Below are 24,788 nucleotides of genomic sequence, written 5' to 3' on the forward strand. Positions count from 1 at the left end.
AAAGTTTAAATAGCTTTTGTCAATTGTTCAGTTAATGTCCTGAAGAAGTTCTCCAGGTGATTATGACTTGATGGACAAAATCAAATTGTGCAGTTTAGATTTTTGTCAAGTTCTGCCTTGACTGAGTATTTATATGTACCTTATTTTCTGACCTAAAAGCCAGTTTTTTTCACTGTCCGAATAGTGCACAAGACAAAGATGTACCTTTTAGAGATTTGGGACCAAGAGTGTACCTTTAAGGTTATGAATTTATGGCTCAATTAACCTTTATAAATATGAGACAGGAAGTGATGCATGCATGTCAAAAATCCAAAAACTTTTTCCAGAAAAGACCATGTAAACATTCTCAATTTGTTGTTCCGTTGTTGCAAATTGAGACAACCATAGCCAAATGTCCCTCCACTGTAGCAGGTTAAGTTAAAGAAATATAACTAGAGAAGGTGCTTGTTAATCTTGAGGGAGCAACACATTCATATTCAGAAGTAATGGATAAATGATACATGGTTTAGATATTTAGACAGTATTGTGTAAGTTGCATCCACATCGTCATCCCATAACCCAACAAATTTTTCCAAAACTAAATGGCAGTATAGTATACACTTCATAACATTATACAACATCATATACTAGTACAAAAAGAACTATAAAGCGGTTTCAGAAGAGTTGTGCCACATCAACTCCAATAAAATTTGCTGAATCAAATGGGAGTTCAGTAAACACTTTATAACAATGCATAATACAAAATACTATATGAATCCATCCAGTGGTATCAGAGATTTGTGTCCACAAGGTTTTCAATTTGTGAAACAATCAAAATGTCAGTGTAGTATGTGCATCTACAGTTCAAAACAATAGATAATACATGTACCAAATAAAAAAATAATCCATCAATGAGTTTCAGAGGAATTATGCTTACAAGGTCTTGGATTGTTGAAACCTGCTTTATATAGTCTTAACCGGAAAAAAAATTAGCCAAATCAAAGTAGCTATGCAGTATGCACATGTAGCATTCACAAGAAAAAAAACCACATCGAATAGATTCTATCAAGCGGTTTTAGAGAAGAGTCATCTACAAAACATCCAGAAACCTGTTATTACCTTGTTTCTAGATCCCTGCATGGCAGGAAACAAAAATTGTATTTGAAATTAGTACTTGACAAGAGATGTCTTTCTTGACATATGCATATAGTGAGAGATGAATGTCTGGTTTTCTCCAAAATACATTATATAGACATAAAAGTATCATTTGTCTGGTGAATTTTTCTGATCCTAGTATCACCTCTACCACTGTTTCAATAGCAAATTGTTTTAAACTGAACTGAAGCTCTTGTTGGACATTGGATACATTGATATGAGACAAGTGAAATCTGAAATGCTACTGAAGAAACATAAATTCGAAACACTTTCATTAATTTTGTCAGCCCTGATATTCTTAGTACCTTCCAACACTGTCTCAATTTACAAATACAGTTTTAATAATCCTGGGCTGAAATGTCTGACATCCAGAAGGAGTTTTGAGTTGACATGGTCATTTTCATAAACATTCTTAGAAATTTGTTACAAAACAATTTTCAAAATGCATCATTTAGAAAATTACTAAGTCGAAGGGTAAACAAAAAGTACATGAGCGACAAACCTGGGAAGGGGAGGCAAGGTACAAATCATCGTGCAAATGCAATACTTCAAATACCTTAGCATTCCCTCCAATAGGAGTTGAAAAATCTGTAACAGATAGACAAGGTGATAGCAATATAACACACACTCTAATGAGTAGGGGTAAAATTATCCTGAATCCATCAAAAGGCCTCAATAAATAACTACATGCATAGCATTATAATTGATTTGTTGTAATATGCGATAGCATGATCTAAGAATAAAATCATGAGGCATATAAATACATGATTATGAGATATCACAGTTCAGAAAGTACTATAAAAAGTTTCTGTCTACAGTTTAGATGGCTCTCCAATCATCAAGTTGTTATTACCAAAGATGTTTTGTGGGTCAATGTGTTGTTTGACTGCTCTCATAACACCTAATCCAACATCACCAACTGTCTGTCGCAAAAACTGCTTCCTAATCTTACCAACTAAATGTTTAAAAAGATAATTTGCCTTAGAAAAAAAATAATGTACAAGAATTTTACAGCTAGTTGAAATAGACCAGATCCAATTTCAATACAAATTAAGGTAAGGTAGTGAGTAATTTAAATAGCTCTCTAGGTAGAAATCTGTGTCTAAGGAACAATCATGCCAAAATTACATCCTGTCGGTCTAGGAGTTTCAGAGGAAAACATTTTCGAAAATTTGTCCACAATGATGGACAGGTGAGCTAATAAAAATGTGTAGGCTTTCCAACCATGAAACACATTTTGCACGATTCTTACATGGAGTGCAACTTAACGTTATGAAAGTGTTAATAAAAGAAAAAAAAATTGTTTCTTCAACTTGATATCTTAACATACCTCCATGGTGATGTGAAATACTTCCTCCATTGGCTAGGATTTCTTCTCTTGCTAAGTTCTGAAGAAAAACCATAAACTGTAAATTGGTACAAAGGTTTCAGAATTAACATCAGTCTCATAATAGTCTATACAAGAGCTCAATTATATACATGTATAAAGTATGGAGATTAAAAATAGAGGCATCAAAGAGACATTGTGACCTAAATGCATTAATTTGAATTAAGAGAAAAAGTACTTCAAGCATGAGCTAGTAAGGAAATTCAGAATGTATAAAATTAATACGGTACTTATTCAAATGCTTTTCTCCTGACCTTAAAAAAGGTATTATGCTATCTGTAAAAATCAGACAAGGAACCCATAGGACAGGCTGATGCAGACTATACCGGTAAGTATTAAGACTGTCCATTTAGAAACCATGCACATTCTATGATATCAGAGGGTAAATTATATTCCACCAATTTCTTTGTTCAAATGTAATGCTAAACTCATTATGGTGTCAGAGAGAACAGAGATTTTTGTATCAAAAGTGGAGGACTCAGTGTATATGTTTAAAGTTCCCTAACAAATCAACTACATTATGAACAAACCAAAGAGTTATTTCCCTTCATTTTAAAGTTTCTACAGCTTTTTTTGTAATTTATTTCATTCTTACCCTTGCAGTAATATACAAATCAAGAAGAACATGAGCTTGTAATCTCTAATGGATGATTAAAAAAAAAAAAACAACAGAATTTGGCATGTGCCATCCACTGTCTGTGTCTTCCATGGACACCCTAATATGCGGACCAACAAAAAAAAATCAGTTTATACACATTTCTGGAGTAACTAACTGCATTGTATACACCTACTTACAATGTAATAACCTTCATGTGTAATGCAGGTTTATGATAAGATTAAAACTGCAGAATGAAATTAAAACATACAGTCCAATCTGTCTTAACTAACAAATGTATTAAGCAAAAATACTGTCATATAAGACCATGATTGAAATATCCATATGAAGTGCATTCTGTGTGAAATTAATGTGTATATAAAGACCACATCTTTAACATGACCATTATTTCCCTTTGAGGTCACTTAAAACAGGTTCTACCATATTTAACAGGTTTACCTCAATAGCCTCATAAACTTGAACTGGATTTGAAATGCCTCTGTAATTAAAACCAAAGTAGAAATACACACACGCTCCTGCATCATATGTCTGTGTTACCCTGTAAAAAGATATTGTCCATATTAATCAAGAGGAAAGTAATGAGAAATAAAAATGTGTTAAAAATTCAAATAGCAATAATTTTAAAAGAAAATGCCTGAGCAAAAAAAATTGCATGTCAAGTAATCACTAATACAAAAAAGTACTCCATTTGCATACTAAACTTGGTTCTCAAAATCATTATTTCATTTAAAATCAAGGCTTAAATAAACACAAACCTGCATGTAATGTATGGTGGGAACTGTATTCCATGTTCTTTACATTCTCTATACAGTCTATCCTTTACATTATTGCACAAATCAAGACATCTGAAAAGATATTTATAAAGAAAAATTTAGAATAATAATGTTGTTTTCATACAAGAAATTGCTGATTTTAATGTCATTTCCATTCTTCTTTTTGGCAAAACACGAGCAAAGTTGAGGATTTACTGTTTAATATGACTGCAAGAAAAGCAATCAACAACAAATTAATTAAATCAAATATAGATATATTTACTAAATTTGGTTCATTAAGCCATTCTTTTGAGAAAAAAAAACACAAATGAATGATACAATATACAATACATGTATATTGCCGGTAAAATATCCAATTTATTTGATGAGCTTTAAAAACTGTCAGATCAAAAGGATTACCGGAGCTAAACTGACTGTTTAGAAGCGAGTACAAATAAATATACTGACATTTTCAGCAATGTTCATGTATTGCTTCTATCCTGTAACCACATTTTCTAAATAAAACAAGTGAAATTTGTCCAAAATAGCTTTTTTCAGGAATCTTTTGAGCATGGTGGTTTGCAAGGGCACCTTTAAACTTAATACAGCGAAACTTCTCCAAACAGGACCCTCAGAATACTGGTCTTCCCTTCAAACCGGCCATTTTCAAAAGTCCCAGCCGATATATCTTAAAACCTGTGTGTTTTGTCTTCTATAGACCGGCCACCCCCTAAAACTGTGCATCAGCCGATTTTTCATAGTTTTAGTTACATAATTCAAATAAAAACAACCTTTCAATTCCGGCCAACCGGTTATTGTTCACCTGTAATAAATGTGTCAGCAAAACTGTTAATGATTATGTAATATTACGTAATTAATAATTCATTCACTGACCGGTTTGCATTTCATCAGTGGACAGATGATAACTGAAGAGGACCGTAGTTTTAACAACAAATTTAATCCAGACATTACCTTTTGTCACTGGTTTTGTCACTGGTTGGCTGTTATTGGAGTGTACACACGTCAGGCAACCGGGGTCATTTAATATTCGATCTTTACGATATTTTAACTGTCAATTAATGTGACCTGTACCCAAGCCAAAACAACATAGGGTTGAAATTATTAGACTTTGTTGATAGGTAATTAACAGAAACAATACAAATAATTAATTACCATCAACAGCCCTTTGATCTCTAATACACATTCTTTCAAAACCGTGAACATTATTTTGTCAGCAGCACCGTTTGTAAAATCAAATCATTTACAAATGATGGAAGCTTTGAAATGTAATAAAAGGCCAAAAGTTTTGAATTGGTATTATACATGTCTCGACCAACAAACTGACAAGGTGTAGGGTTATAGAACACATTAATGGAAACTGTTCTTAGAATGCATTGCTTTTTTTACAAAACCGGCCACCCCTATAAACTGGCCATTTTCTCTTGTCCCAGTGGTGGCCGGTTTGGAGAAGTTTCACTGTATCTATTTCCTGTTTTTTGATGTTGCTTATAACTGAAAAGGCAACCAGGAGATAATATTATGCAGTGGAGGAATAAAGCTTTGCGTTATTCAACACCCATTATTTGTATAGTAGAAAGCTTAGTTTTAGGATAAAGTTGTAAATATTTTTTTTTCACAATTCACTTAGCATAGTATTTAACATACCTATCCCAGGGAACAGATGTTTCAAAGGATTCTGCAACAATGTAATAATCAAAACCTAAATCCTATAAAAATAAGGGGGAAAAACACATACATTAATATGTTTCCAAATGTAAGACTCATAGATTAAAATGTAAAGAAAGCTTTTAACCTATCATGTATGAACACTTCACAAATATTAAAAAAATGAATAATTAATTATGGCTTAACAACCTATGGTAGATATTTCATGCATTTCAGGATCAGAATGATAGACCAATCAAAAAGACCCTGCTTTGTACTAAACCAATACACTGAGCTTATTTTTATTTTGCTAGCCCACAGAAGCAACAGCCTACAGGTAGGCAACACATTATATTGACTCCAACAAGTCAACTAGTCATCACTATATCCTCTGAAATGTCCTGTTCATGTTACGACTGGTCTTCATGGATGGGACATGGAGTTAACAGAATAAAATGTGATTAAAGTTACAATCAATACAATCATTTCTATAATACTTACCCTAAGATAAGCAATGACGAAAGTTAACATGTATCCTCTTTCTCCATTTTCAGCACCAGCTGGTAAACCACTGTAAGATAAAATATTATTAAATCAGGTCTTTGTTGCATAGGTCTACTTTCAATCTTCTTCAAATTGCTTTTCTTCATACTGTGCTATATTACTTAATGACAATACTAAAAAATATCTATATCTAAACTGTTAATTTACATATCATTTTTCTGTGGGAAAATTCAATAAATAACATCTTCTTGATTGATGTTTAAAATTCTGTCTAAAGAAATGGAGATACATGGTCATAAAGTCTCATTTAATAGCAAGCTTGAAATAGTGTCATTAGCCTTAAATAATACTTTAAATAAGGCCATTCAAAGTTCATTTCTTGGTTCTCAGGTTATTTCTTTTCATGAATACCAATAAGGAAGGTAGACATTTTCTTCGCCTTTTTATTGGCATCTAATGGTACATTAAATGATACCCAACCATGCTGGGTTATATTGAATATCCTTTATTTAGACTACATAATTGCCAAAAAGAACTATGTTTGCAATTCTTTAATATTTAAAAAAAGATAACTCTTGTGCAAAAAAAAAAAAAATGGGTGTAAAAACAACTTTAAATGGCCATATTTTAGAAGGTATCACGTTATACCTGGCAACTTTATAGGGTAGATGTAAAAAGTGATAAGATGTTGCTTTTACATTGCTCAAAGACAGAAGAATTGATAACTAGGTGTTTTTTTTTTTTATTTTTATTTTATTGGTATCGTATTAAAAATAGGTAATAATAAACCTTCAAAAGAGAAAAGGTAAGGCCTGAAAGCCAGGTACATTCTTAACTTGTCAAAAAACCTTAGGGAATTACAGTAGTCCCTCTCTCTATGTAGCAATACAATACTGCAGTCCAAAACTGGCTACATAAGAAAAGTGGTCTCTCTGGATAGGTTAAGCCAATTTCAGCATTTCATTGAAAATGTTTATTTGCTTCTGTTATATGAACATTGTAATGTACAAGTACACAAATTATTAAGAGTTTTATTTCATATTTGTTATGTACATCTAATGTATATTTTTCTAAAGGCAAAGTGGCAATTAACTATCAAATAAAGTTTTTTACCTATTTTTCTGTCTAAAAGTTGAATTTTTTTGTTTTGCATTTCGGACATTTGTGTTGTAGACCTTTGAACTTTCAAACCCATTGTATTTACCGACCTCAGCTTACATAGTAAAATTATTTGACTACATCAAAATTCGTAATTAGAAATATATTGCAAGACAAAAGCAGTCAATCAAACCGGTGATTGATTGACAAAGATAATTGATCCTTGCTGCTTTAAATTTTATGAATGAATATGACTATGTTTTATAAAATCTATGCTAATCGTAATACACAACTTTAAAACTGTCAGAATACATAAACAAACTATGAAAGATTCTTGACTGGAAAAACATTATCAAATTGAGCATTCCCGAGTTATGGATTCTTTCAAGTGCAAATATATGCCCACTTACAGCATGTCATAACACATTCGCAGGTGGTGCTAATTTAAATCAATTAAAATTCTGACCTAAATGTATTGCAAACAGATTAAAAAAAGGTAACAACTCATGCTTGTAATTTGAAATATCTGGTCATGTTTTTATTAGTAATTATGACTGATTCACCAGATTAATTTCATACTACGTTGCCCATGCTTGACATGTTTACAATTTTGTTCACCTGATCTAAGGGCTTCAGAGTAATTGACACTCAATTTAATACCTACTGAAAATATACTGAGAAAAAGCACTCAACATGATCTCCACTGACACCCGACGGTGTATATACTGATGATTAAAATGGCCAGATACGAGGCTAGATCTTCGTTTTCGTTCGAAGATGTGGCCTCTGGTCGTGTTAGAGGGGTAGCTGTTTATAATGCAATTAAAATGTAGTCGCATAAGATGTGTGGCCATTGGTCAGGGGAGGCATTCAGAGAGGGACTACTGTACATTTCGGTATACCTTTATACAATTTTTGTCACTTGGATTTAATTTGACTATCAATGTTTCTACAAAGAAAAATCACTATGTGTGCCCACATTACAAATTTAATGTAAGGAAACCATGAATGTGGGTATAAAATATGCAAAAGAACTTTTACATTATTCAAGCATTCATAACTAAACATACCCAAACTGAGAAGCAATGTCATAAACTCTCTTCTCTTGAGCAGCTACTTCCTAAAGCAAAAACATACAGTACAAATGTATTGACTATAAGTACCATAGCACAATTTTACTACGTCTGTGAAACATTCAAGACTTGTGGATGATTTTTTGAGATTATTATATTTCTCCTTATTTCCAACCTGATATCATCTTTTAAAAATGTTATCAAGTAAAACCCTAATAATTATTTTTTTCTCATTTATTTAAAATATCAGTACAACAGAACACACAAAATATCTTGGTTAAAAATGTTCAGAACTAAATTTGTTCATTCAGTTATCTTGTGTACACAAGATCTTAAAGTCTATTTTTGTTCTTTCATTTCGAAGTTCAAGATTAAGCTTTGCCTTCTTGCTAGTGTTTTGTAGTGACAAGAATGTTATATTCTAACATGTTTACTATACACATACTTATAGTACAAATATAATCATTATGAAGAGCTTTGTGGTGTTCAAACATTTAATTAAATTCCTCCTAAAGAGAGCCCCGTGCAGGTCCGGGCATCAAAAGAATAGGCCTGCAACAGTGCTAAGCGTGTCGTAAAAGGCAACTAAATAGTGCTCAGAAACCTAGCCAGGGGCTAGGCGCTCTGCCCACAGAGCAGCTGGGTTGTGTGCCCCAGGTGGTGGAATGGGGTACCCCTGGCATGTTACATGCTGGGGTTGTCAGGCTATAATACGGAAAACCTGACCGCAAACCATAGTGGTGCACCATGTTGGGAAAGATGCCACGTTCCTCGCATGTTAATGAACCCTGCTGTGGTATTCGATAGGAGTAGGAACCTTTGCACTTTGCAGGAGGCTAAATTGCCTGACCCTGCCCATCCCTCCCTTTTATCTTGTGGCAATCAAAATTTGTCGACCCTATTATTCTTGTGCCCCATCCTTTTTTTTTCATTTCATCATTTCATGTTCATTTTGTCATCCATTTCATGTTCATTGTCTGAATATAGCTGAAATATTGCTGCTCGGATGTTAAACCCCAACAATCAATCTTCACAAAGAGAGGCTAAGTCTATTAAGATCTCAACAACAAAGATTCTGCAGCCTTTTTCACAAAAAGTTGCAAGTGAACAATTTGTCGTAACAATACTTATGATGTCACAACTTTCGATAAATTTTACACTTACGATTTTTTGTGAAAAGGACCACAGATCACTAACCTCAGCAGTTCCTTCAAACAGTAAGGTAGCAACACTAAGTTTCTGTGGATCGAATCCCTTCAGTTTGGTGATGTAGAACTTTTTAATGCCTTCAATGAAACTTTGCAGTAATGATTTGGTTTCTGGTTTTAATGCATGACCAAACTGGAATTGCTGATTGTCCATTAACCTAATAGATGCTGGAGCACATCTCTGTAAAAATGCAAAGGATGAAATCTTATATTTACAGGATTAAAATGCATTAAGCTTGTCATTGACACCATTCAAATAATTTTTCATTAAAGCATTTATATATATTCCAATGTAGTAATGTATTTTTAATTTGATAAAACATCAACACTGCAAAACTATTACAATTTTTTTCTATTGATTCAACTTGTGCCAATACTTTCATTTTGAAACTGTACTTGTACTTATGCAGCATGTCAGCAATGAATGTTGATACCGTATGTTTATAGTGATAAAACCACAAGTACTAGGATATTAAGCTACCAACAGTCACTGAGGTATGAATGTTCAATAAGAAAAAGTTCAGGTACTAGTGCTTAAACATCAAAGTTACTAATGAAAAGTAAATACAGCCACAAAACATTAAAAATTTATAATTGGTAAATAAATGCTACACTATCAAGGCTGTCACTATACAATGTATTTTAAGTGTCAGTCTCTGTCAGAATTCTGCAGTGGGTGAAACATGGAAGAAAAAAAACAACCATTTTGTAAGTGCAATTTGACAATCTGAACCATCAGAATCAAGGAAATAGGACAAGATTTTCCATTCTTTTTTTTGGTAAACTGAGTTATAATTTCATTGAAATGCACTGAAAATGAACATTTCAAGGGTATATAACTCTGTCAAAAATCTCATTTACCTTACATTCTATTAAAAAAATTCTGAACAAATCCAGTGATGATGAAATTAAATAGTGGCCTTTTAAAGAAAGAAATTAATCTTAAGTGAAATTATATCCTCAGATTGCTGGGTTTTTGCCATGCATATCACTAATTTTCTCATTTTACCTCATCTTTACAAATACTTACACTTATAAAACATATAATTTGCTCTTGTTTTTTTTTTTTTTCAAACTTACCTGTCTAGCAACTTCTCTCAGACAGTTGACACCGTTTTCAAACTGTGGGAACACAATTGAACCATACTTTCTACATGAAGGCATTGGTCTAATTTTTAATGTTACCTCTGTAACTACACCTAAAGTACCTGTAAAAGATTCTTACTCAATTAAGACAGGAACCAAGTATTTATAAATTATTCTTTCATTGTTTCTTTGTTGTGGTTATCTGTTTTCCATATCTGGTCTTTGTCCCTGGATTACATTCATTTGATTTCTGCTAGAATCTTAGTTCCCTTGATTACTCTATCAAGAAGATAATACTTAGAAATAATTTGACAGAAAAAAGCTTAAAAAAGATCAACATTAACAATAATCTGAAAGACAAAAATGACTACTTTTTTTCACCAGAACTTCCTAATTAAAAACCATAAATTGGCTTCTTTTCGTTCCTTCTACATCACCACTGAAAAAATCTAAATCTAAAGCTGATGTGTGATGGATAGAAAGAAAAACTGACCCAGATCTATACATGTTTTGTTGCTTCAAAAGAAAAACTTTAACAACCCACCTTCTGATCCCATTATAAAATGATGTATATCTAGTCCTGAAGACATTCTGGGAACCTGACAACTTTTCTCCATTACACCCTGAGGTGTTACAAATTTTACATGTACAACCTAAAAATGAAAGAACGAAAACTTAAGATTCATTTTTTTATAAATATTGTTGCATCATTAAAACAAAAAAAAATAGTACTTTGATCTATTTTTTTACACATAAATCAGAAAATTAACTATGAGTATCTCAGTATATGAAACCAAACAAGTATGATCTACCAATATAAGAAGATCAAGGACCTCAAGCCCCCTCCAACTTGTACTCAAATGTATAATCCAGATGATTTAGAACCTCAAATCTTCTCTAGTTAATCTGAACCCTTAAGTACAGTCTAGGAATATCAGTTTACCAAATCTTCAATATTGCCATAGATATTTTTCTTCATTCCTGATGCTCTAGTAGCCACCCATCCTCCAAGTGAGCTGAACTCCATGGAATCTGGTTCATGTCCCGTACAGAAACCTTTCTCTGCCAACTAAATCAAAAGTAGACAAAAGCATGTATTTACTCTCCTTGACACACGCATAAATGAAGAATATCTTTTACCAATTACCATTACTCAGAAATATTTCACATATTGTTAGTATCTAAAACTCTCTCAGATTATATGGACAGGAAATGTAGAGCCAGTGTTCTAGGATCCCATCACTTAGGCAATTTTGGGGTTGGCAAGTTGCTTATTATGTTCCACTTTCTTTTAGGAAAGTAGAAAACTGGAACTTCTAACAGGAATTGTTAAGTTCTGATAGCTGATTTTAATTGTGGCAAAGTTAATCATTCTTTTGAGTTTTCCAAGAGAAACCTAACATTTTTTGAAAACCCTAGAGCACTGTCAAATGAATTACTTTGTTTGGGTCTGTTAAAGCAAATTATATTCTAGGGCAGATGTTAATTTAATTTTAAAGAAAACTATTCCTAAAATAAATGACAAATTTAATTACTTAAATAGGCATTTTATCATACTAATTCTACTCTTTAAAGGAACATTTTAAAATCATTAATGCACTGAACGTCTTTGTATATGCTTATGTGTTTATGATCTACTCAAAATATCATGCACTTAAGGCTAGCAAATGTGAAGACAGTATATGAGAAATGACTAATCTACAAGGTTTCCAAAAACAAATATTCATTTGGCTTACCCTTCGTTCTAGATCTTGACCTATTATACCAGCTTCACAACATGCTGTTAAATTTTTCTCATCAATCCACAAAATTTTGTTCTGAAATATAGAAGCAAAAAAAGAAATATTTAGTTAACACAGTTTATTTAAATATAATATATCAAAAATGTCAACTCATTTGTAATGTCATACAAATATACAATTTACACACAATATTTTTATTGCACAGCATTTTAATATTCAGAAAAATTTCACCAAAAACAACCAAGTACAAGCATTTTAGAGAAAAAGATGAAGTTTTGTCTTTTCTTGATAGTAATCCAAATTTTAAACTGTAAAACTAGATCAGAAATGCGACAACAAACTTTACTGGACATTGTTTATAAGACCATAAAAGGAAAGCACTTAAGTTATTAACTCACACCTGATTTTGCTGGTAAACAAAGCATTATAGGACATACCATTTGTGATGTATCTAATGATACAATCATTCTTTGTTCTTCTGGAGGACATTCTAAAGCACTGGATACACTTGTACCACCTACATAATGTACATCAACATAAAGGCATCATAAACCAACTCATTTTCACATTGCAGGATATAAATTCAAATTTTCTGCTTTTTATTTTTGTAACTTCCATTCTGTCTAACATCTATTCCATAATTAAAAAACAAATTGAAGGCAAATTGTTTTGCAATGTTTTTTTTTTTTTTGTTTATAAAATTTGCCAAAATAAAGCAATCACGAAAATTATTAGGATAGGTGTACATCAGATTCACAGTAGAATCCTAGTACAGTCCCTGAACCGATCCACACAACTTTTTGATGGATCTATGATCGCTGACTGATTGATCAATGATGGATCAATAACTGATGACCAGTGACCAGTCGGACTGCAGTTTTGTTATGTTAAATGACGGATGATCGGTTCATGTAAATTTAAGAATTTGCACTGAAATGAGTCCAATAAAACAAATGTAAAATAAAATTAATTAACTGATGTTTAATCTATTGCATTATGTAAATGTGTGTAAAATTGACAAACGAAACAACCAACTCCATGATGACTGATCGGAAACCGACCAGTGACCGATGACTGATCGCAATTTTAGTAGCACAGATCGGTTCAGGTACTGTATTTGTTGGTAACAATGCCAATGGTTTAACAAAAATCAGCTGAGCTTGGAATTGATTAATTGTATAGATGTAACTATGAATTTCAGAAAATGAAAAGATCTTTATTTTTAACTGGGTTGTATGATTAGTTTTCCATAAAAACCAAGCAAAAAATATATAACAAACAAAATTTGTTTATAGACAAAAATTAGAGTAGAAATTAATTTTTTCTAAAAGTAAAAATTTAAGATATTGTAATGCAACTGACAGTAGTTCCTTCACGTCAGAAAAACCATTAAATAACATGAAGTTGTATGTATTGTCAAGCAAGGTGTACCCCTACTTATACAAGAAGTTGATATTAGAGAGCATTTGAATTCACTTGCAACATGCCCTATCTATTTTAAACCACAAGTCTGAAATCAATCCATACATTAGTAGCTGAGATAATTGCACTGAAATTCTGACAGACAGGCAGATGGACAAGGTGATTCCACCAACTTGTTCAATAGAAGGTATGATTTTATCACCAACTTGTCTTTATTTTCAAATATTTAATATAAAAACTTAAAATCCTTTCCTTACTTAGCCAAATCTGTTTCCTATTTAAGTTTATTGCAACTAAGGGGAAATAATTCTTTTTTAGCTGTTAATTTTATCCCAATTCCTGAATATATTTCTACATACCACCAAATGGTATTAAAACAACATTATGTTTACAGCACAGATCCACAGTTTTTGCTACTTCTTTATGACTAGCTGAAATAGAAAAGAACAACTCATTCATCAGAAAATGTAAAAATGCTACAAAAAATGCATCCTATAGGCTAAAAAAACAACAAATGTCTGTTTCCTGCTAACCTACCAACCCTATTTTTTTGTGTATACACTATGGTCATTTTGGCCAAAGCATCGTTAAAGTTAAGATCATTTCCCTTTAAACTCAATGTAAAATATTTTTAAAAAATAAAGTAATTTCCCAGCATACCTACTCTATTTTTTCCTGAGAGTACCAAGAAGCAAAACTATTTTTTGTTTTGGCCTTACAATTTTGATTTAGAACCTTTAAATGGTTAAAATTTACAATTTACTTGTGTATGTATAAAGTTTTATGGAAATACTGCCTTGAATACAGAGATCATATGCATAATTTTAATTTATACAAAAGAAGATTGAATGATTAATTCATTACAAGACAAAGGTTTGATAATTAGATTTCAACTTATTTTAAGATCTCAAATAATATACAACGTTGCTACAAAATATCAATACTTTCACTAGTTTCCTATAATTTTAAAATTTGTATATGGAATGTGAAAAAAAAACTTACAAGGCCAAACAACAAGATCTGGAATTCTTTTAAACTTTCCTTCTCTCAGCAGGAATATCTCATGTAATGTGTGACCTGAAAAATACAAAAATAAACTAAAGGTCAAAAGTCTTCACTGTAGCATAGATAGATCTACAAACTATAAAATTATTACCTGTATTTCTTGGTATCAAACCATGACTTTCTGTAATGATTGAAGTTTTTACTTAGCAAAGAATGTTTTAAGAAATATCAAAATTTTCAGCCATTAACATAAAAAATCACCTAAAATTGATTCAGTAATTTCATCAGTACATGTATCTCAAATCATAGGCTCTATTATTGTATATTGTCATATTTTTTTTATCTCTTTAAGTTAGATAGCACCTGTAACTTAGTGCATACAAACTGTTCAAGCTGTTAGCCATTTATAATTATAACCAGGTAAGGCTACAATGAACTTTTCAAATGACACTTTTTTGTTTTACAGCCAGATTTCTCAACCAAAACTAAAACTTTGACCCCATAATGGCTCAGTTCCTCAAAAATATTGAATTCAGTATTCATCAGATCTTTTTTTTTCACCTAAATTTTGAACCAATCAGATTCATTGAATTCAGACTTGATGAAAAAATTGAGAATATGAGAAAAACCTTAATTTGAGATTTTTAATGGAACAATGCTCTGATAAAATTAAGAAATTGACAGTTTTTCCTCAATTAGAATCTTAGACCCTAAAAACATACATGATTTTTCCTTTGAAATGGTACAAAGTGGACTTATTTCTGGAAATTTAACATTTATGACTTTTGCTATATGTATACTTATCAATAGTCTGATTTTGTAAGGTTTCAATGCTATCAATGTATCTTATCATAAAACATACCATGGGCTCTAAACAATCTGTCTTGACAATCATCTGACTGACTAATTCCTGTTCTTCTCAATTCTTCAATAAACATGTCATTCTTAATTGGTGCTTGGATATCTTTGGCTGTCAGTTCGGGCTATAATGAGTTAAAATGTAATCAGAATGAACTGTTTAGACATAAGATGGTTTTTTTTTGGCTACATTGTGAAATATATTTTTTTTTATGTTGGAGATTTACTTTGCACAGACAGTAGTCAGAATGATATCATCACTAGAAAGCTAGCACAGATGTACAGTTGTCAATGAAACTGATTGATTTCCTGGTCAATAAATTGATGATCATTATTACCATAAGACAAAATGACTTGCTTTCCCTAAAAACCATGAAGAAATGCCTTTAAAATTTTGATTCCATTTACTGGGGAATGTAAATAAATATTCAATTACTTACTCTTCAAAATAAACAACTTTATCAACTGGTATAAAATGCTGTTTCTAAATATAAGGTATATTCTCAAGCCTTGAATACCTCACCTGTGCTGGTGTTTTATGGTCCAAACTAATACCAACTGTAGCCATCATCCAATCTTTTAATAAAGGTAAAGTCTGCCCACTTAACTTGTATCTAGAAATAAAGCCATAACACTATTAGCATCAATGATCCTGCTTGAAAATAAGGACAAACAGATATATTCACCCTAGTATAAAAATATTGGACAGTTAGGTTGGTAATATTGGCAAAACAGAACTAACCTTGAATTCAAAATGCAACCTATCCTATCAAAAAATATTCACATACCAAAAAGATGTAAAGACCAGAAATCTTGGGGTAAGGGTTTTTTTCAAATTTTTTTCCATATTGTCAATTTTTTTCATTAAGTCTGGTTTCAGGCAATCCGATTGGTTGATTATTGTTCTCCATCTTCCAGAGCCAGTAAATTACAGCAGAGAAAATTATTAATAATGCTTAATGTTCCCTTTGAGGAGAAGAAAACTGAAATTCCCAAAGGACTTATTGTGTTCCAAAGGCAGACATAATGCAAACTAATATATATTTCAAACTTCCCTGTGTAATCATAAGACTTTTCAATGTTCTTCAAGACATCGTAAGTACTTTTCTGATAGGTTTATTACATGTTGCATTTAAAGTACCTTTCTCCAGTTAATTCAACCTGACCATCTTTGTTGACTTTAAACTTGGAATCTTTGTAGCCCCATCCATTCCATTTTAATACTTCTTGTCTGAAAATAATATTTAAAAATTTAAGAATACTTTTAAAATATGAACAGTAATGAATAATAAACTCATAAAAAATTACATTCTAGGCACTCTAATTCTTAGTCCTAGTACAAATTTCCTCTGATCCTCCTCTTTCTTATTTAAATTTCCTGGCTGGGGTCCCAACCCAGCATACACACGTATCAATATCCAAATAAAAAAGAGACTGGTTGCAGGATCTGAGGAAGCTCAGTCTATGTACTATGATATCACTATTTGCTTCAAACTTTAATCTCTTGATTTATATAATAACACAATCCCTATTTATAAGACTGTTATGCTAGATACATATATACATGTACGCTACTTGCACAGGAAGTGGATATTTGAAAGCAATCAAAATTAGTCTCATCTATATAAAGCAAACCACTTTACTTGAAATCAATTCCTGTAAACCAACTTATTTTAGTGTTTTAGTCAGTAACTTCAAGTTTGCTGCGACTAATTCTCGTGAATAGTAAGTGGACATGAAAATTTAAAATCCGTAAACATGCATCTGTCAGCAATTTACGAATTCATGTCAATTACAAGAAGTGAAAATGTGTTGAAATCTTTATTGATCTTTTAATTAAACATAATCATTCAACCCTTATAACATACAAAAATCTATGTCAGAGTTGCAGGCCTGAGCCTGAGAGTCAGACACAGAGGAAGTTTGAACTATTGCTGGTGTGTAAATTTAGATTAAGAATGTTTTTCTGGACATACATGTCTCCATAATTCTACAAAAAATATATATAGAACTATTATATTAGGCAAATTAAATTCTGAAAACTTGGCACCCAAGTTTTTTTTCAGTTTTTTTACCGGCGTTTTGGTAGGGATGGAGATTCATTTCGTGATGTTCCTGCATTGCTGTCCATCCTGTTGCATTAAACAACTCGCAAAAAATCTGGTGTATGTGAGTTCTGTGTGAAAGACTTCGTTTTTCGATAGATTAACAGGTAAAATATCGAGTGGTTGCATAAAACATCAGGCGATGGTCAAAGTTCCAACAAAATAATGGCTAAAGCAGAGAGACTCCGAGAAGAGTATTAACAAAAGATAAAATCGTCCCTTATTTTTTTCGAACCAAAAACACAACGTAACTTTACACACGTTAGTAAATAGAGTAGTAAAGAGCTGACATGCCTTCAACTCCTTGCATTAAATTGAACTAATTAGGATAATCATAAGGGTTCACTATCATTTCATGGGATAATGAAACAGTTTTTATTGGATTCTGTCAAATCAGGGACTTTATTACCAGAGACATGAAATATACATTGTATATTTATATGTCTCTGAAATTACCAAGGATTTTTGCACAAATCATAGTCTTCTTATATGCACAATTATTTTTATCAAGAATGGGACAAAATTTTACCGATATAAATCGGTGTGAAATAAAATGTCTTTGTATTACAGTATCGCATGTACCGTGTATTAACAAATACAAATATACTATTATCTTATTGTACCATAATAATCAAATTTCAACAACGAGTTCATTCGACAGGTTTAAGGTTTACTTTGGACCAGAGACTTAAAATTACAGGGGACCCTCTAATATACACTCCCTGTTGGACTCAAGTCACACATATTCAAAAATCAAATAAATCATAGGCCTATGCTTAAATATTTAATGATTTGAATAAGTTCAATGATCCAAAGTGACACGGTAACGTACGCGTATTATTCTGACATATGATTTATAATTATTAATGGACAACTATAAATGGAGAATATAAAACTGTTTTTATAACTGAACAGACATTTGTTCTATTTATAACATTTTTCTTCAACAGGGATTCGTATTTCTGTATGTCGCTATCATATATTTGCCATATGGAAACTAGTTTTTACGCAAAGGTAATAAAAGATATTATAAATTATAACGCGAGGCGACAGTCCTTTGACTAAATGGAAAGTCACGCAGTTCCGGTAAGCACGGTCAGCATTAGGAGGGTCCGAAAAGTTGGGTATGACATTCAATTGGTACAAAATGTCACTTAATGTTTCGTAACTCTCGGATGTTTTCCTAAATAATCCTTTTCTGTTTTGGGTATCAAAGAATATGTAGTATTTACATTCAAGGAAATATTTTTCTCTTACAATATATTGATGATTTAAAACATTTGATAATTTTGATATAACATGACTGAGGAAAGATATATATAAGTTTAAATTTGATATTAAAATAGTATTTTGGTGGTGACCCTGTGGCCTAATGGATAAGGCGTCGGCCTCCGGAGCCGAAGATTGTGGGTTCGAGTCCCATCAGGGTCGTAGACAATTTTGTAAATTTTTTTCGTGTTCCTTGAAGTGATTGAAATGTAAGCATCTCAAGTTCAAATATTTGTTTATTTGTGTATACAGGAAAAGGTAATTGTTTGTTGGGGTTTAACGTCCGAGCAGCAATATTTCAGCTATGTTCAATGAAATTCAGCTATATATTTGAAATGAAAAGTTGCTACAAGATTGAAGTCATCACAACAGAAGTTTTATGGTCGTCATCATGAACTCGTGGATTGTTATGGTGTATCCATCAGCACCATGAAAACTGATTTATTCAACGGCTTATAGTTTTCCTTTCCTCGTTTGTCTACCCCGGACTTGACTTTTTGTGAACAACTCGGCGGGTGTTTCTAGAAAAGCAGAGGATGCTTACCCTACCAGTGCACCTGGCCCATGCTCCCAGTTTTTAGTGGAGTCTGAGTTGCTCATTTACTTTTGTTACTTTGTATGTATGATATTAGTTACTTTATGTTCTTTGTTGTGTATGTCTGTTTTCCATGTCTGGTCTTTGTCCCTGAATTACATTCTTTTGATTACCGCTATAACCTTGGTTCCCTAATTAAGTTATAATTGCGTAAGGTTTCCATATTAGCTGAGTTCTTTTTAGCTCACCTAGCCAAAGGCCATGTGAGCTATTGCCATCACTTGGCGTCCGTCGCCGTCGTCGTCCGTCGTCGTTGTTAACAATGATACAAAACTCTTCTCCTCTGAAACTACTTGACTAATTGAAACGGAACTTGGTATGAATGTTTCTTAGGGTATCTTGCATAGAACTGACGTGGGGATTTTTGATTCGGCAAAAAACCTGGCCGCCATTACTAAAAATAGAACATAAGGGTCAGACAGAAGTTTTTCACATATATCTCCTAAACCGTTAGGTTTATCCAAATTCTTTCAATTAGTGACCTAATTCGAAATTGCTGGTCATTTTGACTACTATCTTTATTACAAATGTTTTCTAGGTATTTAACAAATATTAAGGATTTTTATCGCTCCATTTCCGGTAGGTTAAAGTTCTTTTATGTAAATAAAAGACTTAAAGTATTTTAAAACACGTTTAGCTAATTCACATTTGCGGTAGCTTTCAACGTGTCAGATCCTAGACGTTAGGATGGCACCAAGTGAGATAGTAGCTTGCCAGACAACCTCTAGCATTGCTGGAGTATATTTACTGATGAACATTACGGTACATATAGGATCTTTGGAAATGTATATACACATGAAGCAACGTGTAATACAAAGGCAACGGAAAGAATACTTGCTCACAATATATTTTTTTTATTTTATGTACCTACATGTATCATGGCCCCGTATATTTCATTGCAAGTTCACAGGTTTATCTTATTTCATTTCACATTTTTTTTATCAAAATGGCTCAATCGAGTACTTAATTTATGCCGCAAATGAGTTCACATTGACGCAAACGTACCAGTGGCGCAAACGGTTATCTCCTGGTGTTCTTATATTTTCTGATAAACAGGCATAAATATCTAAAATTTCTTGTATAAATTTTATGTGTATAGAAGTTCATATCAGAAGTCTGAGTTCCCAGTTTCCCCAACCTCACTTCTTATAGGATACTAAACTAAAGAGTCAAATAGTTTTATACGACCGCAAAAAAATGTATTCAAGATGTTCTTTTTTTTTTTTTTTTGTCGTCGTCGTTCGTAGACATTCAAGTGGTCTGTATTAATGCATGGATCTCTGTAAAATTGTACGACAAAAGTCTGCCGGGCAAGGGTAGATTTTGGAGGTTACGACTTAAACCGCTTTGTAATTGTGAATTACAAGGTTCAAGAACAAATAATACTTCCTGTTTTCGCATAAAATAACAGTAAAAGTGTATGGATTTCTATGAAATTGTTCCAGGGTTCCATATCATAAAAGTCACTCTGGTATTGATTCTACAGGTTATGATTTTAACCATATTGGACCAAAATAGGTGAAGAAAATAATTTTTTTTGCCAGTTTCCGAACAATAACTTAAAGTGCATGTGTGCTTTTGAAAATAATGAAAATAAAAATACCAGAAATATGCATTTTCTTTTACTTTTTACATGTTCTGTAACTTATTTCTTGGCCTGAATATGAACTGATTTATCTTAAAGGGACTTTGCCATCTGCATATTAAGAGTTCCCCCTTTTCAAGTTGGTTTTAATGGCAGTTCAAAAAACCAGTTTGCTTGATTTCAACTTTCAAATTTAATTTTTTGATAGGCAGGATGTAACCATGCTCATATATGCCGAATCTAACCATGCAATTGGAATTTTAATATGGTCCTGTTTTTGTGGTCTACAGATTGAGGTTCAAAAAGTGTTACTAGTACCTTAAAGCCTCATGATTTACAATATTGAACCAGGGGCAACACTTTCTTTTACAAAATCAAAACACAGTCATTGATATTTCACATATTTCAAAACAAATCATGACCTGCAAGTAATATCAAGTAAGTATTTTGTTTCCAGTTAATATCCGGTAAAGAAAACTGTCGTTCCAATCCGTTAGAAATGCATTTGAACAAAAGACATAAGGTGTTACTAAGTAATTGTACAAATTTATGTCAGATTCGAAACAAAAGAATATTCATTTCAATCACGTTGTAAGAAAAAAAACCTTTTAAATCGACAAAAATGACGACTAACATATAAGACTATCACAAGGATTTGGTAATAGAGCAGTCCCAGATATATAAATCAAATTGCAAAATGGATATATCTTTCTTATTTTTGGAAAGAATAATTGGAAGAGAACCACAAAAGATAGTGCGCATATTCATTCTGCGTATGTGGGTTGGTTATTGCTTCGATGCTGGCGAAGTTGCTTTCTTGTGGAAACATTTTGGAATCTACTTTACAAATGAACTATGGCGGTACATATTTTATGGTTATTGTGGATTCCTTGGACTGGTTGCCATATTTTTGACGATTGTTATGATTCAGTGCATCATTGGCAGAGATTTAAGGCGATATAGAGCCGTTCCATATTTTATGGCATATTTTAAACTCACTTCTGCTGTGAATGCAGGATTTGTGTTCTTTCAGCTGTGGAATACTGGATGTCGGGAAGTGGTTGTAATCGTTTTCTTGGCGATAACCGGGATTGACATGCTCTTGGATTTAATAGAAATGGGGCTCGGATTTGCTGGATTAAACTCAGAAAAAATCGGAACAAGACAGGTTGAAATAAATCCAGTCGTTGAAATTTTTCCCCCAAAGAAAAAGTACTGAACCAAAACAAATGTTCACATTGGTGTAAATTTCGAATGTTGTTCATTTTTATTTTGTTGAACCTTTGTTTGTTTGTTTTGTTTTAAGATGTAAATCATCTAACGCTTTTAATTATACCTCTCTTTGTTCTCATTGAAAAACTTTAATGTGATAAGTCGCAAAAAGCGCTTTTGGTATTTTGGTAACTAGTTAAACCTTAAATTCAATCAGAAAATTATTTTTTTGTAAATTTGTTATTGTGCCTCTGCGAAATCGGCATGACATAAATGCATACAAGATGGTATGACATAACTACATGACAAGGGCACATGACCTGGGCACGTGACCATCCCGTTATAAAGTGCATGATGAGAGAACATAATTCAACAATGCGTTATTTATTAGACGAAATTAATTTAATGTAATTTAATAATCGTTGCCATATTTGCTCCTAGTGGAGAGAAAAGATTAAAGTGAAAGAACAAAAACAAGCCAAAAAACAACAACAACAACAATAAACAAACAAATAAGAAACGACAAAAAACAAAGAAAACACACACACACACACACACACACACAAACGAAATATCACCGAAACAGTCGAACATAAGAACGCAAAAAGGGACATACAAACTATAAAAAGACACAAACACGAATTATCATGAGATATTTGATCTCTAGACGTTTAAAAGTAAACTTACCATGTAAGGGACGGTAGACAGGGGGTGGGTTACGGCGGTTAAGAGGACAGGTAAGTTGAATGGTTTTGTAGTAGTTGAAGAAGAGACGGGAAGCGGTGTTTGAAGGGGCGAGAATGGAAAGTGAGAATTACGAGAAGCAGGGATTATGGTTTGCAACCATATAACTAGTCCGAAATTGCTCTATTGTCCAACAGCTGACGTGCCAAACGAAGATAGGGCCGTGGGAGATCAGAGCTAGTCCCATATAAAAAAAACACGGAATTGTGCGCGCTTCGAGACAAAATTTACTACGTTCTTTGCTCTTGAAAACATAAGACTAGGTATGTAATGAAAGCTTATATTAATAAGAATATTATGTAAATGCTTTTTCTGTAGAAATTCGTGTAAATAGTATAGAAATTTAAAATAATTAACAAAATATTGCTCTATCGTCCAACGGCTGACGTGCCAAACGAAGATAGGGCCGTGGGAGATCAGAGCTAGTCCCATATAAAAAAACACGGGATTATGCGCGCTTCGAGACAAAAAAATACTACTTTCTTTGCTCTTGAAAACATAAGACTAGGTATGTAATAAAAGCTTATCCTAATAAGAATGTTATGTATATGCTTTTCTGTAGAAATTCGTGTTTTGAAAATAGAAATTTAAAATAATTAACAAAATATTGTGTGAAGTTCAAGATCACGAAGTTAAATGTTGTGTAATTTTTTAAAAATAAGCAGTATACAAAGTATACAGTATACAGAGTGAAAAGCAGGTCAATAGTGTTGTCTGATGTACTTGTAACGATAAATAACTGTTTTTCCTTAAGTTGACAGAACTTCGACTTTATAGCGAAATCTCGTGTTTTTGATATGGGACGAGCCCTGACGTCCCACGGTCCCAGCTCGTCTGGCAAATCAGCAGTTGGACGTCAGAGCAATCTCGTAATACCATATAACCGGTGGTAAAATGAAAGAGGTCGGGAAGCGGTGGTCAGGAGGGTGGGCCACAAGCATTTGTTTCATATAAAAAAAATGGTGGTCTCTCCTCTCCGTAGGTAAGGAAGAGGAGGTGACCACCATTTTTTTCTTATATGAAACAAATGCCTGTGGGGTGGGCGGTGGTCTAGAGGAGGGAAGCGTAGATGAAGTACCCTCTGTCCCGCCCTCGTGTAAATGTAGTTCGCCTAGCCAATCATGGAATCTAAGGCTTAATTCCAAAAGGGAATTATTGACGACAGCTAGCCTTTATAACACTGATTAAGTTGCTACGAAATGTATTTTAAAAGTTAACACATTGTTCGCTTCTCCCGACTTTAATAGACTCAATAAAAATTTGATATCATATAATCCCGAATAATAAGATTTTGCACATGCTATACACTAGAGGATGGAAACTGCAGTTTTGGTAGAAAAAAGGTTTTTGTTTCATCTTATCTTACTTTATTTTTTCGTTATGCAATTTCAGCTGTAAAATTGATTCATTTATATCTCCCACCAGAATTTAAAAAAGACACTACCGTACAAGAAAAAAAAAACAGCTCTTGGGACAAATATTTCTAGCCTCCATGTTTTCTCTGAAACCTTTTTATTCTCTGAAAGTGTTTATCTTATCAAAAATCTTTTCGTTGATATTCATTTTATAACTTAATAACATTTGAGAATTCAATGACTTTTACAGCAATTTATACCATTGATGCGACACCAACCTATTGTTTGAAAAGTACATTCTTTTGTTTCTTGCTTATAAATATAAAAATACCACTAATATTAATCTTCCAAATTCCAGTATCTACATGCATAC

At 32.6% G+C, this 24,788-nt stretch overlaps 1 protein-coding gene and 1 non-coding gene across 2 annotated transcripts; one reads left to right on the plus strand and one right to left on the minus strand.

The window, feature by feature from the left end:
- Positions 1 to 1,826: 1,826 nt before the first annotated feature.
- LOC148612368 (alkyldihydroxyacetonephosphate synthase, peroxisomal-like) lies at positions 1,827 to 17,851 on the minus strand. The gene is made up of 19 exons (XM_088593722.1): positions 17,626 to 17,851; positions 16,692 to 16,781; positions 16,074 to 16,164; positions 15,555 to 15,675; positions 14,690 to 14,764; positions 14,047 to 14,118; positions 12,703 to 12,782; positions 12,260 to 12,340; positions 11,467 to 11,592; positions 11,068 to 11,176; positions 10,518 to 10,645; positions 9,427 to 9,618; positions 8,227 to 8,276; positions 6,056 to 6,125; positions 5,555 to 5,616; positions 3,893 to 3,982; positions 3,576 to 3,675; positions 2,465 to 2,522; positions 1,827 to 2,089 (listed from the first exon to the last, which is right to left on the minus strand). The coding sequence occupies exons 1-19, from the start codon at positions 17,679 to 17,681 to the stop codon at positions 1,947 to 1,949; spliced, it is 1,794 nt and encodes a 597-aa protein (XP_088449848.1). The 5' UTR covers positions 17,682 to 17,851; the 3' UTR covers positions 1,827 to 1,946.
- Positions 17,852 to 19,013: 1,162 nt separating this feature from the next.
- On the plus strand, positions 19,014 to 19,086 carry Trnar-ccg (transfer RNA arginine (anticodon CCG)). The gene has a single exon. It is a non-coding gene; the product is annotated as a tRNA-Arg (tRNA).
- Positions 19,087 to 24,788: the final 5,702 nt, after the last annotated feature.

The sequence above is a fragment of the Perna viridis genome, chromosome 7, assembly GCF_037379345.1.
Source record: "Perna viridis isolate PV_CMFRI_1.1 ecotype Kerala chromosome 7, ASM3737934v1, whole genome shotgun sequence".
Classification (NCBI taxonomy): Eukaryota; Metazoa; Mollusca; class Bivalvia; order Mytilida; family Mytilidae; genus Perna; species Perna viridis.

Excerpts from the sequence above, each read along its gene's own strand:
- LOC148612368 (XM_088593722.1), bottom strand. The coding sequence starts at position 17,681 with ATGGACAGCAATGCAGGAACATCACGAAATGAATCTCCATCCCTACCA. Across the intron at positions 16,165-16,691 it reads GTTGAATTAACTGGAGAAAG|ATACAAGTTAAGTGGGCAGA; the intron begins GTACTTTAAATG and ends CTTTATTTCTAG. Across the intron at positions 8,277-9,426 it reads TGTTTGAAGGAACTGCTGAG|GAAGTAGCTGCTCAAGAGAA; the intron begins GTTAGTGATCTG and ends TTTTTGCTTTAG.